This window comes from Gopherus flavomarginatus, chromosome 7 (genome assembly GCF_025201925.1).
Source record: "Gopherus flavomarginatus isolate rGopFla2 chromosome 7, rGopFla2.mat.asm, whole genome shotgun sequence".
Classification (NCBI taxonomy): domain Eukaryota; kingdom Metazoa; phylum Chordata; order Testudines; family Testudinidae; genus Gopherus; species Gopherus flavomarginatus.
In genome coordinates, this window is record NC_066623.1 from 16,200,307 (window position 1) to 16,217,328 (window position 17,022).

Sequence of the window (17,022 nt, forward strand, 5' to 3'; positions counted from 1 at the left end):
GCAGTGGAGCCCCTGAACTGGTTTCGTCCCAGAGGTGGAATTTTGGTAGCATTTTGGAGACAGTCCACTATGTCATTGTGAGCAGCTACAACCCATGACACACATTGTTGAGGACTAAAAAATGACTCCGCTTCTGAGCGGTCTTCATCGCTTGAGCATCATTGATAAGGAAGCTGTGGCTTGGCTTGATTAGATTGCATACGCCAAATAATAAGCACACCCACACATAAGTACATATATAGTCAATGAAAAAACTTTATTGAGCTGGAGTTAATTGTAAGAACATATTGATAAAGGGAAGAAAACTTTTAAGTTTAAAAAAAAATGAGGAAGGCATGACCTTTTCAATCACATTGAAACTTACAAGAAAAAGTTGTAAAGTCTGGAAATGGACAATTGTGGCCTCCTCCCCTCCCCCCCCCAAAACCCTTAACTCTCCTTCTTAATCTGTACCCACCTTCAATGCAAATTGGAGATATTTACACCTTAGCTCATATTATCTTCATCAATGACATGTGCTGCTACTATACTGTCCTGTATAGGACAGTGTACTTGTGTACAAAACTCTTCAACTATATATGTGACATTCATAATTGCACACGGTCTTCTCGTTCAGCACCCATTGACAAGAGCAGCATCAATAGTTTAGGCTTACTTTTAATATACATACCAAACACCTGTCCTGATTCACAGCCCAGGATACTAATGACTTTCTTTATTTATTTACAGAGTGGTTGCAGGTTCCCTGCCCCTCTGAAAATCAAACCATCAAGCTCTCTATTAATCCAAAGAGTGGGCACAAAAGGTTTTAGCTAAGTAACTTCTCCCTGTTTTCTGATTAATCAGACCGTGACAATTTGGGTTGCTAAACCTGAAAGGCCAAATGTTCAGTACCTTCTACATAAAAATTGCATGCGAGTTTACTGTGGATAGTTGTGGTCCTCCTGTAAGCAAATGACCTGTGACCCTTCTAGCGGATCACATGCATGCCTAGATACTGCGTTGCATGTGCAATTGTAGTAAGGGCAAGAGATGCCATTTTGGAGATTTTTTGTACATGATCTTGTGCATGAGCAAGGACCTGAAGACCTGATTGAAGATATTTTTGCCACATAAGGCTCTCTATAGGCTGTTCTGTGAAGGGATCCAAAGACTTCTGGTTCTAGGCTCTTGATCACTGATCTTGATCATGTATATGGAGGAACCTATTCCACCTCATGAGATATACTTTAAAGAGGGACATTATGAAGGGGGAATAGATAATGGACTAGGGAGGCAAAGGATAACAGCTCTATATCAGGAGTAGTTTATAATTATGAGCATTGTAGTGAGTGAAATAGAAACACGGATAAGTGAGGTCTGAAAGCTTTCATAAATACTGTGTGTGTGTTGGGGCCGGCGAATGTGTATTCTTGTTTCTGAAACTTGCTTCAGGCATTCCCCTCCCTCTCTCCCCTACTCCCAATTCAGTACTACAATCTATGGAGCGTACTTGTGTCAATTTTGTTATTACATTAACTTAACATGATTATGATTCTTTCAGACTGATTTGTTACTAAACTTGCACTGCTGGTTTTGGAACAGATGGTTCCTGAGTAGCAGAACATCCCATAGTCATGTTTGTTCAGGAACAAAGCGTGTCATTGAAAACATTCAAGTAATGGCAGGAACCTTGGAGGTAACGCCCATTTCTGGGAAGGATAGTGGTGTCTCTTGGCAGCGTTAAAAGCAAAGCGGAAAAAATAGATTATAATATCTAATTAGCGGACACTGCAGGCCTTGTCTTGATGTTTTCAGGAGGTACAGTACACTTAAACAGAAATGAATTTGTGTACTCTGGTTCTACTACAGTCCACCTGGCAGCTAGAACACACTGACAGAGCCAGGAATCAGATGCAGAGATGTTCTGCCTTGAGTGCAGGGGATTGGACTAGAAGACCTGTTGAGGTCCCTTCCAGTCCTATGATTCTTTGTATCGTCAGAAAGTTCTCCTGTTACAGCAATTTAAAAGTTTTGTACGCAAACCACAAAATCCATTTTTGCTGTTTTAGAAATATGCTAAATATTAATAATAATTTTTACAATTTTAGGCTGGAGGAGAGCAGATAAACTGTTTTTTTATTAGACATTCCCCCCCCCCCCCGTCCCAAATAAGAGGATAGCAGGAAGGGGGAGAAGGTAGAAGAACTGAAAGGTAAAAGAATGGGAGAGGAGGAGAAGGAAGGGGGGAAAGAAGGGAAAGGAGTGCGACATCTTGGCTTTCCACCTAACTAAGAATTAATCAAAGGTTTCTAAAAAGTTAGACCAAATCTTTTTCAAATTTGTCAGAGGTTCCTCTTCCAAATGCTAGATGAGTTGTCTTAATGCAATTAGTGAACATATAGTTCCACAATTTGTAATATAAACAATTAAAATAAACTCTATTTTTCCAACCTTTTAATCTTCCAGGAGCACTTGTCCCTAGTGATCTAGAGTCATTAAGTATCAGAGGGGTAGCCGTGTTAGTCTGGATCTATAAAAGCAGCACAGAGTCCTGTGGCACCTTACAGACTAACAGACGTTTTGGAGCATGAGCTTTTGTGGGTGAATATGACGAAGCCACAGGAGTCTTTGCTGCTTTTATAGATCCAGACTAACACGACTACCCCTCTGATACTTAATGACTCTAGATCACTAGGGACAAGTGCTTCTGGTAGATTAACGTCTGTTAGTCTATAAGATGCCACAGGACTCTTTGCTGCTTCTAGAGTCATTAAATACACTATTTTAACAATTAAAAAAATGTAGGCATCTAGTGTATCCTTTAATATTGATTAAATAGAGCTGAAGTCTTTACAGTTGTGAGTGTTAAGAAGGGAAGGGAGGTGTGTTGAAAAGTGAATGGGAATCTTAAGGGTTATAGGCCACAGAGATGTGTTTACTATCCAGAATGTCATGCAGGACAAGAGAGAAGACACTTAAGGTGAAAATCGCCTTAGTCTGTGCTCTGTCCGGACTATAGTGAATCTCAGCCTTCCTGAATTTTTGGAATTCCAGGCTATTTTGCAAAATTAGAACAAATCTTTCTGCTTATTTAACTTATTCCCCAGTGTAGGTACCAATTCTCTAGGGGCCCTGTGTGTTGAACTCTCATTAACTCTCAATGACAGCTCTGCTCAGAGAGAAGCTACAGTCCAACAGGAAGGAAGGGGGTTGATTCATATGCACAGTCCTTAAGCTACACTCCTAGCAAAGAAACTCACCGATGCACCATATCCCTGTATCTGCTTGCACGGAATTCAGTGGGAACAAGATTGAATCATAGAAATATAGTAGTGATAATAGTCATAGCAATGGCAGAGACTAGGGGCTTATCTACACTTAAAATGCTACAGCAGCACAGGGTTCTCCCATCAGCATCGGTAATCCACCTCCCTGAGAGATGTTAGCTAGGTTGACAGAATAATTCTTCTGTCAACCTAGCAGTGCCTACATAGGGACTTAGATCATTTAACTACAACACTCAGAGGTGTAGATTTTTCACACCCGTGACTGAGGTAATCTAGAAAATTAGGTTGATTTGTTTAGAAGAGTGAGCTGGATTCTGTTTCTTCCTGTGCTATTATAAATGGTGATGCGTATTACATGCCAGTCAAGTTACAGCTATGCAAGTCTATGAGAATCCTGTGGCACCTTATAGACTAACAGACGTTTTGGAGCATGAGCTTTCGTGGGTGAATACCCACTTCCTCAGATGCATGAGGAAGTGGGTATTCACCCACAAAAGCTCATGCTCCAAAACGTCTGTTAGTCTATAAGGTGCCACAGGATTCTTTGCTGCTTTTACAGATCCAGACTAACATGGCTACCCTCTGATACTTGGCAAGTCTATGAGTTTACGCAGGCGTCAATGAAGGGAGAATGTGATCAGCAGAGCTTTCGTTCTTAGTAATAATACATGAAAAGGGAAGAACCCAGTTTGACTGTCAACTCCCAGGCTAAGTTTGCAGGGCTGTCAGGTAGAAAATAACTCCTTTATTAGTAAACTCAGCACATACAGTGATATGGAACTCACTGAAGTCCCACGGTGCCATTTTTACAGTGTCACAATTCTTCTATTCATAGTGGAACTACGCTTTCAAATGTAAAATTAGCTTTGGGGGCAAAATAAAAATGGTGAATTGTTTTACTGTAATATACAGGGTGGATTTGATTTCAAAATCCTGACTTAAAGCATGATTTAAATCACTAGTCAGGAAGACTCGATTTAATTGTGGATTTCTACATAAAAGTGCATTCTCGTTGGCTGTTATAACCTTAATACATATTCTTCACAACTCAGATAGATGTAGGTTTCATTTTTAGAAGGTACACACTATACGTTTTTAAAGTGATTTATTTTGAAATCTTTTCAGATTAGTTTTAGAGCTATATCAGAAAATGAATGATTGGTTATTTCATTTACCGAAGGTAATTGAAGCCGATATTTATGAAGTCACTGGGAAGTGACCTATCTCCAATTCAACAGGTTAATCATTAATATTTGGAAGATTTTCTTGCCATGCTGTATGAGGAGGAGAACATCACCAGACAGACGCTTAAATTGTTTTATTTAACTAAAACAACAACATTATGTATTCTAGATTTTTTTTTCTTCAACAGCAAACATATAATAATATTTTAACAAAACAAGCATATGAATTTTCAAATTTAGTTAAACATTCAAGTTTTTTTTAAATCAGGTTTGTTTTTGTTAAAATGTTTTAACTAAAATAGTTAAATATTTAAAAACAAAAAACAAAAATTAAATCAACTATGTGAAGTAGGTCAACATGAGAAACTTAAAATATTGGCTTCTGAAGCTAATTCAGTCGTCTTCACCTTCATTTTCCTGTTTGTTCATAATCTGGAAAAGAAAAACAAGCTTTCCTGCTTTTTCAGGTCCCAAACAATTTCTCAATTTGGAATGAATTAGTCCAAAGGAAGAAAATATTCTCGCTATACCAGCAGAAGAAACTATTGCTGTTTAAAGTGAGATTATAACTTTAACAGTCTCTAAATCCAAGTGCTTAAGTGATTTGCTCCAGTTCACTGGTGTGACTTCCTTTAAACATCAACAAACATCTGTTTCTTGAATGGTTCTTATTCCCGAACTGGGTCTCTTCTGTGGCCTGCTGCCATTATAGGTTTTCCGTTCTAGTGAGAGAATGGTATGGTAGATCTCAAATCAATGAAGATTACACTCAGACTTCTGGAATATGCTGCTCAAACAGTTTCACTTTTGTTTCTACTGCCTGTCCCTCCCTTCTCCCATTTATCTCCAGACTACTTCTCCTTGTCCAGATCTATTCCGCCCCTAACAATCTTCTATTCATTGAACTTTTTGAAACTTTGTACTTTTAGAGAGCGGTAAGGAGTTGACTCTGTGTACACAAATTTGCAGAGGGACAATAGGGTTGAGATCTGTTATTTCTCACTTCTGTATATTTATTTTTAAATATTTTTGCTGTTAACAAGCATGTTATTTCTGGAGACACCAATCCACAGTTTGAGAACTGCAAAACTAAGCATCTTTGATGGTATCCTCTAGACTGAGCATTGAGTCCCATTGGGTAGATAGAAAGATTAATCTAAATAATCTATACAGAAGCCCCTGGAATCCCATAAAATCGGGTCCCTAATCCATGAACTATTGAAACTCATTCACAATTTACTCATTTTATTCTATTTACTCATTTATGTTGTCTCATACTATAGAATTAAAATTTATAATCCCTATTCCATGATGAGATATTTGAGCTATAATGTATCTTAAAACTATCTTTAGATACGTTTTTTCCTCAAAGTATTTTATCCAAAAATCTGATTTAAATAAACACATTCCATTTTTTTTAAATAATTGATTTTTATCCACCCTGGTATTGTAGTTCCATGACTGCTTCCCTTTCCCCCATGACCTTTCTCTCAGTTTTTCTTGTCAGAATCGTACCCCTCTTTTTCCTATCTGCATCCTTCTTGAGATAACATTAACTGGCTTTGACTGCCTATAATTCATATTATTGAACTCTTTATAATGTATACAGAGTCACTTAATAAATAAATACAAATTATATATGAAGGATAGTAATAAGAAATATAGTAATATTAGTAGTATATGACTGGCTTCGATGTCTAGTTTTCAAGAGTATGGGTCATTGTTAGTTGAGTTGTACATAATTGGGATAGGTGCAGAATTCTTGACTATGCTTTCAGTTGATAAATTGAATACTAATACAGTTAAATTTTTTGACGTGTATATTAGATACTGTCTAGATTGCATTAAAATACCTATGTATTCTAGGGATGTTTTACTTTTATGGAAATATAAAACATGAACCTGTTCTCTCTAGGTGTGTATTTTCCCCTGGTAATAACTTCTTGATTTAGTGTTCTAGTAAGCCATGCGTTTAGGGCAGTAACATTCCTGTGTGCACCCTTTGAAACAAGAGTTTATACATATTCTCTGGAGACCTTTTGCATTTTTCAGTGCACACATTTTGCCTCAAATGTGCCTCACACATGCTTTCTGTTGCACAGGTCTGACAATGGAGACTCGTCAACAAGGATGCATTGGAGAGACAACCTGCCCATTGCTCTACAAGTGTTTTCCTCGCCTCCACATTAAACTTGGTTAGTACAAAATTAAATAGCTCTATTTTATTTTTAAAGCATTTAGATTTAAAATTTCTGGATCTCAAATTAAGCTCTTTGTCACGCTGCCCACTGAAAGAGAGAGAGAATGAATAGTAGTTGGTACTTAAGACTCGGGGTCATTTTATGGCACCCTGGATACTTCTGTTAATCAGCTGACACGGGCAGTGGAAGGAAAAGGATGGCCTTTTGGCCATAGTGAGTCCGCGGTCCCAGTTTGCAGCTTCCATTCTTCTTTAAGCCAATGAACCAGTTCTTATCTGCATGCTTCTTAGACGTGTACGTGTTGTAATGATTTTCTTCCATTCTTTCCAAGAACAAGCATTCCTCACCCGGTAACAGCTGAAAAAGAGTTCCAAGTATCCACTGTGAGAGCGAATGGTATAAGCATGCCCCTAAGTGCAGTGATCTAGACTCAGTTAGACTTGGGGAGTCGTAGTTTGCCGTGAGGCTCTAGCCAACCCCGCTCCCCCTTTAAGACCATTGGTTTTTGAATCTGACTCCATTCTATTAATACAATGTTCATTTGAAACAGGCACTTTCCTAAAATTGGTGGAAACATATGCTGAGTAGGTTTCCTTGGCTTAGCTAACTTCTCTACAGTAACTTGTTCATGGCATCTTGTCATAAACAGATAGCTAAGGGTTAATGTCTCTTTTAACTGTAAAGGGTTAACAAACAGGGACCCAAACACCTGACCAGAGGACCAATCAGGAAACAAGATACTTTCAAATCTCGGTGGAGGGAAGCCTTTGTTTGTGTTTTTTGGGGTTTGGCTTTGTTCTCTCTGGACTCTGAGAGTGACCACATGTACCTACAGGCTGTCTAATCTTCTATTCCCATTTTGTGAGTAAAAAGGTAGAAAGGTGGTATAGTCTTTTTATTTCTTTTCCTTTATTTGCAATTGTGTAGTTTGCTGGAAGTATTTTAAATTGTATTTGCTGAGGGAGGCTTCTTTTTAGTTTCTATAAGCTGACAGACCCTGTAACTTTTTACCATCTAAATTGCAGAGATAGACCTTTTACTTTTTTCTTTCTTTTATTAAAAGTTTTGCTTTTAAGACCTGTCTGATTTTTTCTCCTTGTCTGTACTTAACAGGGAAGGAGGGGGAAGGGTGGAATCCCTTTGTTTTAGATTCACGGAACTTGAATTTGGATTGCCTCTGGGGGAAGGTATCATTCCTCTCTGTGTGGTGATTCAAGGAGTTGAATCACGGTGATCTCTTAGTGTACCCAGGGCGGGAAAGAGCTGGGAGGAAGAAAGGAGGAGGAAGGGAAATGGTTTATTCCCCTTTGTTGTGAGACTCAAGGAATTTGGGTCTTGGAGTCCCCAGGGAAGGTTTTGGGGGAGACCAGAGTCTATCAGGCGCTTTACTCTAAGTCCTGATTGGTGGCAGCATTACAGGATCTAAGCTGGTAATTAGCTTAGGGGAATTCATGCTAGTACCCATATTTTGGACGCTAAGGCCCAGATTTGGGAATTATACTATGACACACCTGCATTTCAATCCGCAACCCTATCCTATCTGCGATCAGTTTCTTTGTCAAAGAACCCCGCCGCCTCCTGAGCAGCTACACATCCTGGGCCCAATTCATCTGTGGTCCAGTTCCATTGAAATCGGTCCAATTTGTCCACTCTTTCTGCAGCTGCCAAGTAGCTAGCTATGGCTGTGGAATTAGATCAGTAAGCTGCGTTCATGAGCACTCACCAGCTCTGAGACACTGTGACAGAATGTAGGGGAGTCTTGATCTGCTCCTTTTCCCACCTGGTCTGGTTCACCCCTCCTTAGGCAACCTGGTGACCCCAAGCTTCCCAGGGATCACTATATTGATGCCGAATGTAGTGCGGACACCTGATTGGCATACCCTACTGCAGCCCAGAACTCCTGAGTTCAAGCCATCCGCTGGCCTCAGCCTCCCAAGTAGCTGGGATTACAGGCGTGTGCCAATGAGCCTGCACTTTGATCACTTAGGGCACATCTACACTTAAGATGTCCTATGTTAGCAGACATGTTTTCAGTGTGGAGCAGGGTGCTGAGATCCTGGGGAGGGCAGCTGGGCTCCCAGCAGGGAGATCCATGCCTGGAGCCTGGTGTAGCCACCCCATTCCCGGAGGGGAGCTGAGGAGCCTGGTGTGGCTGCCCCATTCCTGGAGAGAAGCCCGGGGAGGGCAGCTGGGCTCCAAGCAGGGAGATTTGTGCCCGGAGTCCAATTAGCTGCCATGCTCCCAGTGGGGAGCTGGGATCCTGGGTGGCAGCCCAGATCAGAGTGGGAAGCTGTGACCCCAGGGGGCAGCAGGACTCCCTGTGGGGAGCCCAGGGGTCAGTCTGAGCCGGGAGCCTGGGTGGCAGCCCGGCTTCAAATGGAGACTGGCCAGCAGCCAGGCTGGGGAGCCAGGAGCCGACTTTCACTGGAGCCGTGAAATTGACAAGAATGACAGCCAATAGATATAAGTAACGCAGTGTCTACAGGGACACGGTCACCGTAACTGCACTGACACAAGCCCTACGCCTCTCCTGGAGGTAGAGTTATGTCTGTGTAGTAGGGCACTTACATCGGTGGGAGCAAGGCTGTAGTGTGTACGCTGACATAATGAGTTTGATGTAAGCTGCCATATATCGACCTAACGCTGTAGTGTAGACCAGGCCTTAGAAGCTAATTAGTTCTCCAGGGAAAAACTGATTAGGATTAATGAACTCCATTGGCCATCAGCCCAGGAATGATCAGAGGCACAGGAAGGAAGTGCAAGGGGAGACAAGAGCAAGGGGAGAAGGGAGGAACATGGCTAGCTGTGGCCTAGTTACAGACAGTGCTCAGAGTCGGGAGACCTCTGTTCCTCTCAGGTCCTGTGGAGACAGCCTAAAGCTTGGCAAACACTGTAAATAGGTGGGAGCACAGGGGACCCTGGTGATATTGGTGAAGGGGACTTGAAATAAATCTTCACTGATAGTGCACCTGGAGGACTCTGTGCAGTTTCTGGGGTAAGAAGGTGAGGTGGAGCAGGGCCCCTGTGACAGATGCACATGCTTAACAGAGAAATCAGCAATTGTATGTTATACTAAAATTAGGGTGATCTCAGGTCAGTTGTTAACAGACATCACATGTGGCACTAAGTGTCCTAATTAGGAAAATGACTGGAAAGGCCGAGGTTGGAATGGCTTGGAGACACTGCTGCCTCCTCCCTCATACAGGTGGTCCCTGCAGATCACGGCTGAGGCAAATTGGCAAGCAGGTGGCTGGGAGTTGTGCTGCTACCTGTGGTTTACTTAACCCGAGAACAGAAAACTTCACCTCAAATCAATACCTTTTTAGAAGCACTAAATTCACCTAGCAAGGATGTTGAGAAGTTTAAGCTACAATGCAACATCTGCATCATAGAATGAAGAGTCTGATGTGATGTGTCCTGAAAAAAGGGAGTTTACAAAACAGGACTGTGGCCAGCCCTGGGGCAAGCAGCTGCAACTTCACTGCAGTCTATGGGCAAGAGAGAAGTTTTGGCCAAGAGTTCCTAATAGAGTCTCTTTCTGAAAACTGGCAGCTGAAAAGACACTATAATGATGCTGCTACTAGTTCCAACTATGAACTATAATATGTTAAATATTTTGGGGCACTGTTACAAGCTTTTATTTATTTATTCCAAAAATAAATTTGGGTAAAAAGTGGTGATCCAGCTGCAAAAATAACAAACAGACTAAATGTTGCTTGTGGGTTACATTACTCAGAGCTACCAGATTTCTGCCAACCTCAAAATTCTCCATGTCTGGTACCACATCAACCTCATACTTACTGATCCATATAAAAGTCCATTGGTATCCATAGCCAAAAACTGTCCAGACTCAGTGCTCTTTATATATACTTCACCCACGCTTTCCGCACTTAGCTGCAGCTGAACTGAAAGTAAAAATAAAACAACAAAAATAAATGCCAAAAAAAAAAAAGTTGTCACAGATATGGCAATGCTTCTAGGAAGGTTAGCCATGGGAGAGAATTGTACGCTTATCCAAAGTCCCTGTTCATGAGGGTGAGACTGTAAGGGAGACAATAGATTGCTGAAACAGTAATAATCCTTCCTTGGCCGATCCCCTCCCCATGTTTTAGGAACGAAGGGCCAGATTTTATTTTATTTACACCAGAGGAAGACATTTTTTAAAAAAGCACTGGATAGGGATTCAGGAGATCTGGGTTCTAGTTCTACCTAACAGACCTGCTCTCTGACTTTGGCAAGTCATATAGTGCTTTCTGCCCCTCAGCTCCCCACCAGTAAAATAGGTATAGTGGTAATCTTTTCTCTCATCCTTTGTTCCTTGTCCATTAAGAGTGCTAGCTCTTTGGGGAAAGCACTGTCTCTTACCATGTGCATCTACAGCACGTAGCACAACAGAGCCTTGATCTTGATTAGAGCTTATTGGGGCTAATGTAACACTAATAGTAATAATCCAATGACCTGGAGTTACTCTGGTTTCATGTACATATAACTGAGAGCAGAGTTCAGCCCCAAGTCTTTTTTTTATTTAAAAGTTTCTTATTCATGTTTTGAGTTCATGTTTATTAATGTCTAAGTGCAGTTATTCTCCCAGCCACAAAGGGTATTAAATAAGTAGGAAAGGTCAGTCTCCATCCTAGAAAATATCTCCTTTTGGAGGCAGGTCAAGTGATCACATTTTTATATTACTATAATCTGGGTAGCTGCCCCACCATGATGTAAATAGAGAGAGAGAACAACTGGCTACTGAAGAAAGAGCTGGGTAGTATAATGCAGTGGGTCTCAAATTTTAGCAACCTGAGGACCCCCATTTTGATTTAAAAATTTTCAGAGACCCTCAGCCCCCTGCTCAGTCCCCACCTCTACTCCACCCCTTCCTCTTCCTTGCCTCCTTCCACCTCCTCCCCTGAGCGCGTCCCATCCCCACTCCTCCTGCATGCTGATGAACAGCTGTTCCGCAGTGTGCAGAGGCACTGGGAGGGTCGGGGAAGAGTTGATCAGCAGGGCTGGCAGCCCTGGACATGACTCGTGGACCCTCTGGAGTACCCACAGGGGTCCACATACCCCGGTTTGAGAAACCCTGGTACACTGTATTAAATCTCTGACCTGTCAAACTGCTAATAGGGCACCAGTTGGTGGTGAATTTTGTGACATGGAGAGTTGTCCACTAGGAACTGGACTGAGACCCTGAATCACTCCAACACAGGCCACCAGACTTTGACTTTCAGTCACTACCAACCTAGACTGGATTTGAACTGGTGACTTTGAGGGGGGAAAGCTCTGTGTGTCCCTCTTGTATTGCCTGAGGTGTGCTGGGCCAGCAAGCAGGCCCTTGTGTCTATACCACACTTGATGTCCTCTTACATAAAATTGCATTTTTAAAAAAACTTCCAGTTTGAACTGCATGGACACTTTCCTGCTGGTTATCTTTCTTCTTCGTTCACTCTGATGATTTAGGCCAGGGGTTCCCAACGCGGTGCCCGCGGGTGCCATGGCTCCCACAGGGGCATCTAAATGTGCCCGCGTCCTGGCTGGCGGATGCTCGACCGCCGCCACGGTCCTTCGTCTGGCGCCCACCAGATGAAAAGGTTGGGGACCACTGGTCTAGGCAAAAATTATTAAAAACCCAATGCTCATTTCTTTCAAAAATATATTTCCACCAGGGAGGGGATCCAATAGGTAATAATCTTTAGGGAGAATTCTTAAACTCTTTCCGTTCAGATAGAAGACTTCAATGCTACTGTGATGGGCAGCTAGGCAGAAATATTGTAGCCAGGTCTAGTGTGAATAATTGAAACATCACTTTAAAACAGGCAAATAACTATTGTGTTCGTCATGTGAAGAGTCTTACAAAATCAGGATCATGAAGCATCATATTTCTAGGCCTCCAGTCAGTTTTCTTCTGCCCTGGAAAGACTCATTATCAAATAGTGTCCGTGACCTGGGGGAATCCAGTGCCACTGGGGGACAAGTTTGAAATTTTTAGCTGATTCCTTCCTTATTTTATTTTAGTCTCATTTTGGCAAGATAAAAAGTTATATCGTCTCTTGAAATGACAGAAGCCCTTGTCCCTGTGAAACCTTTGCTGCTATGGCTCAGATCCTTTAATCAGGCACTTACTGTTCAGTAAATAATGTTTGATTAGCAAATTGGATGGGAGCAGATTTGCTGTCATTTGTGACTCCTTTGTTTGTTCTGTTCAAATTGGGATCTTGGATTCAGCACATCCCTGAACTGGAACACCACCAGTCTGCTTACGTTCTGCTCAGTATTGCATTCCCAGAACGGGGTAAAGGGAGTAAACTAGAAAGGAGAGAGGGAAACAGGAAGAGAGGCTGCTACATAATTAAAATAGTCATGCAAGAGTGAGAGAGAGCATCCACCCACAATGAAGAAGCAAAGTCCTCTCTGACTGGCTGTAAAATTTCTAGGCTGGTAGCAGACAGCAATGTGGCTGAATGGGGAAAAAAAAGAGAGAAGTAGTTTGGGAAGAAAAAGTGGGCAAGAGCCTATACACGAATTCCTCACAACCCTCCCCACTGGAACTAGGTAAAATAGAGAATAATTAAGAATCGGCCCCAAACCTATGTCCATTTTTGGAATTGAGTATGAACTTCACGTTTAAGAGTCCAAAATGTTCTGTGAAGTTTTCTTTCTTTGTCTGATTTCCAGAATCAAAATTGCCTGAATATTGCAAGAAAGATGCTACTGGTGGGATTACTAATTAGAACTGGATGCAGGGAGGGAGATGTGCCAGAAAGATTGTTCTCCGCAGATCTCCTAGCCAAGTTTGCACTCAGATAAGCATCCAAAGTTTTGGATAGTTGAGCGAACAGTCCCCAAATTCCAAATCTTTTGTGATTTATTCATGAGAGAGCATTTGCAAATACAAACGCACACTCCATTAGCTCTGTCGGCAGGAAAACCTTGATAAATTACAGATCTCTTCCCCTTTGCTTTTTTGTGACCAGAGGCTCATTGTTTTCAGTGTGACATTGGTGATGACCTTATTGCTGCTTAGTAGAGTGAATTATTTTGCTGGTAGCATAACACTCAAGAGAAATAAGTCCATTCACTTCAGTGGGTTCTTGGCTGCTTCCTGTCAGTCAATGCTTTTTACCAGCCATATGAATAACATCCAAAGGCGAGAGTCTGGCCAGGTGAGGTCAGCAACCTGCCTACGCATTGAGGGTGTGTTTTATTGGGCAAATTCTCATCCCACTTAAGTATGTATAAAATATAGAGGCATGGAATCTGCTTAGCACATAACTTTCAGTGCACAGAAATGTTCTCTGTACCCAGGGTTATTCCATTGGCATGTATCCCTTTAAGGAGTTTCCTCTATAAATATTTTTCATCAGGATGTCCAAGTTTAGTAGCTCACTGACACTCCGTTCCTTTCTGGCAAAGGTTTGCAAACCTACATCCTTCAACAAGCAGCACTGGCAACATGCAAAGGGGAGTAAGCAGCCTGGCATGAGTGAACCATGGTGGAGAACTCGCCATGTTAGCTGGCCATTTTCTTCTAGCGCAACCTGCTCTGATTCCTTGCTGGAGGAAGGGATCAAAGGAAAGGATACACAGTCTTGGTGCCTGGAGCTGGCAAAGGTCTGGAAAGGTACCAGATTTCCCAGAACTATTCCTGATTTTGGGGTGACTGAGTCTGGCACTCAAAAGTCACCGCTATATGGTGGCCTCTAGGTAATTAGTTGATTGCCACATGCTAGTTCGTAGTGGATAAATATCCGTTTAGCAAAATCACCACTGCTGCTGGAATGTGTTGACGCTCTTGTTGGCAGTTTCAGCAGAGAGACTAAAGGCTGAATGAGCCTAGAGGATGAACTGCTTCTCACCTGGAAAAGTAGTCCCCAGCTCAGGGCCGAGGCATGCTGGGGGAAGCCTGCTCTGCTGCTGACCATGCCCTACCTGTTCTACAGCTTTTATCACTGCCATCTGAGCTAAAATGAGGATCGTAAAAATACATAAAACAAAGTGGAAAGGCAACACTGGTCACTAGCAGCACCATTCACCTCCCCGGTCCTGTCTGGGTTAGTGTCCTGCTGAGGCCCCAGGCCTCCCAGCGTTTCTGATTGACAGGGTTCGCAAGCATAGAGTAATTCACTCAATTTATGAAAGTTTGGTGGAAATTTGTTTGTCCAGATCCAGGTATTTCCCGCCCTCCCCAGTCCTGTGTGTCTAAGTTTAAAATGGGTTCAGTTGGGTGAACTGGCATGGGTCTGCAGTCTTCACCTGAAGACACAAGTGTTCAGAAATGACTGGCTGAGTCCCAAAATAAACCAGCGCTTAGGCTGTGATTGCTCATAGGAGATCATAAGCTTGTGTTCCTACACATATGCCTATGAAGACTTGTGAGGTCAGTTTATTTGGTCACTGGGCCCAGAACCTCTTTGTGTCTTTGTTGGTTTAGATCACACACTTACTATTAAAGGACTATATAGAAGTTTATAGGCTTAAAAATGTATATTCCTAGGCAAATGGCGTGACTTGATATTTGCTGTGAGACTCAAACCTTGCTGTGTGTGTGCGGGTGCATAGCGGCTGCAATGCCACCCAAATATAATCCCAGCTACAGTATCTCAGTGCCAAAATGACAGAGAAGTCTGCTTCAGTGCATGCAGCACTTTGACTTGTGCATATTGTGAGCATGAACCTGCCTTCCACAGAATCCCCCATGTTTGTTTTCCCACCTCCTCTTCTGAGTAGAGTTTGAGAAAGGTTTATTCTAGGTTAGAGACTTCCTGTCCCTTGCTATGTTTACTCAAAGTGAGGTCATCCTCCTTCAATCTGCTGTGAGGCTGTTTGCGTGCGTGCGCGTGTGTGTGTAAATGGCATTTATAATTAAAACTCTGCCACAAACTGGCTTTCACTAAAAAAATAAAGCGCGAAGTTTTTATTTCAAGTGCTTTTCTTAGAATTTGTAAAGCACAGCTGGCTTCTCCCAACACCACTCTTCAGCCAGATACAGCTGCAGTGTGTAGTCCAGCTATATTCCAGTAAATATTCAGTAGCAGAGTTTACACATGCAACAGAAAAGGTTCCTGCTTTGAAATCAGTGCATTGAGACAATGTGTTCTGATGAAGAAAAGCATAGCCTTACAATTCATAAACCCCGGACCACCCTAAGACAGAGGTTTGCTGTACTTATTCCTTTTCTCATCCCTTCCTCCATCTCCCATCCAGTTCCTGCCTGGCATTTATTTTAAAAAACCCTCCCAAGCATTTTGAAAGTGAAATAACCCAAATACCTTAGAACTTTCAAACAGATTCCTTGGAATTTAAGTCCATCTCTTTTCCCTGGCACAGCTATTTTCTATAGTACGTCGAAATGCTCTTTAACAGAACCAGTCATTCTGCAGAGCTCCAGATTAGTTCAGCAGTGAGCTGTTAAGGACTATGGGCTGAGAAATCCCATGGAGTTTTGCGACCAAATCCTCAACCCACTCCCCCTTCCAATGTGGCTGCTTTGCAATGCTCAGTTAATGCAAAGCAACCAGAAAGCTCCCTTAAGGTAGCAACTGGGGATTATTCTGTTGTAAGAAAACCTCAGGCGGCATAAAGCTGCATAACCAGCTCTACACCATCTACTCACTCTTCCTGGCAGAGGTGGCATGTCAGGATTGCTTTGCACCCCAACAATCTCCAGATGGTGGTATGGTCCCAAAAGAATTGCTACTGCCAGCAGAACCCGGAGCAGACTTCAGGTCCCCAGTTTGAGGAAGCAGTAATATAGCTGAAAGGAGAGAGGTGGTTCTTCTTGGGTCCTGGATCAAGCACAGCTTTGTCAGATGCACAGATCTGGCCTTGGGGTCTTGCTCATCCAGAATAGGCTGGGTTCCTTATAGATGTAAGGGAAAGTATCCCTATTGACTAATATGGTCAGCTACTGAAAAAGCCAAACATCCATCCCTTCTAGCCAAAGAAGCATAGAATTTGGTTTTTCATATAACGCTTGGTATCCCATAGCACTGTACAAAGCAATAATGGTAGTACAATATATGATTTGAACATGGAAGAAGTGAAACATGAGAATTTAAAACATGAACAATACTGCCTTACAGTTGTACGAAAGTTTTCATCCTGAGGAACTCCAAAATACACTTAAAAAATGTTTAGCCCTCTGAAACGCAGCCACGCCAGGGGGGAAAGGTAGCAGCAACCAGTGCTAGCAGTGTAGGGAGAGAATATTCCTAGCCAAGAGTGCTGGGAAGCTCCTACTCTTACTTACTAATCTTTGTATGAGATAATTAATTCCCTACACAGAGGCAGCAGCACTTTGGGTTTGTTTTGGGTTTTTTTAAAGGTCTCTTGTCCTAGACCAACACACTCTAAAGTGCATAGTTATCTGCCTCA

The 17,022-nt window shown here is 42.2% G+C and overlaps 2 protein-coding genes across 4 annotated transcripts in view; one reads left to right on the plus strand and one right to left on the minus strand.

The window, feature by feature from the left end:
• Window positions 1-17,022, plus strand: part of ARHGAP26 (Rho GTPase activating protein 26) — a 533,008-nt gene that overhangs the window by 108,320 nt on the left and 407,666 nt on the right. The window lies entirely within an intron of this gene.
• FGF1 (fibroblast growth factor 1) overlaps window positions 4,262-17,022 on the minus strand; it is a 66,674-nt gene continuing 53,913 nt past the window's right edge. For 2 of the 3 annotated variants that reach the window (XM_050962879.1, XM_050962878.1), the window contains exons 4-5: window positions 10,456-10,559; window positions 4,262-7,011 (exon numbers count right to left, since the gene is read on the minus strand). In XM_050962879.1, the coding sequence (XP_050818836.1) occupies window positions 6,817-7,011; window positions 10,456-10,559 (299 nt within the window). In that variant the 3' untranslated portion in view covers window positions 4,262-6,816. Of the gene's footprint in view, window positions 7,012-10,455; window positions 10,560-12,771; window positions 12,955-17,022 lie in introns of those variants that run through there. The other variant, XR_007775517.1, reaches the window with a different exon arrangement.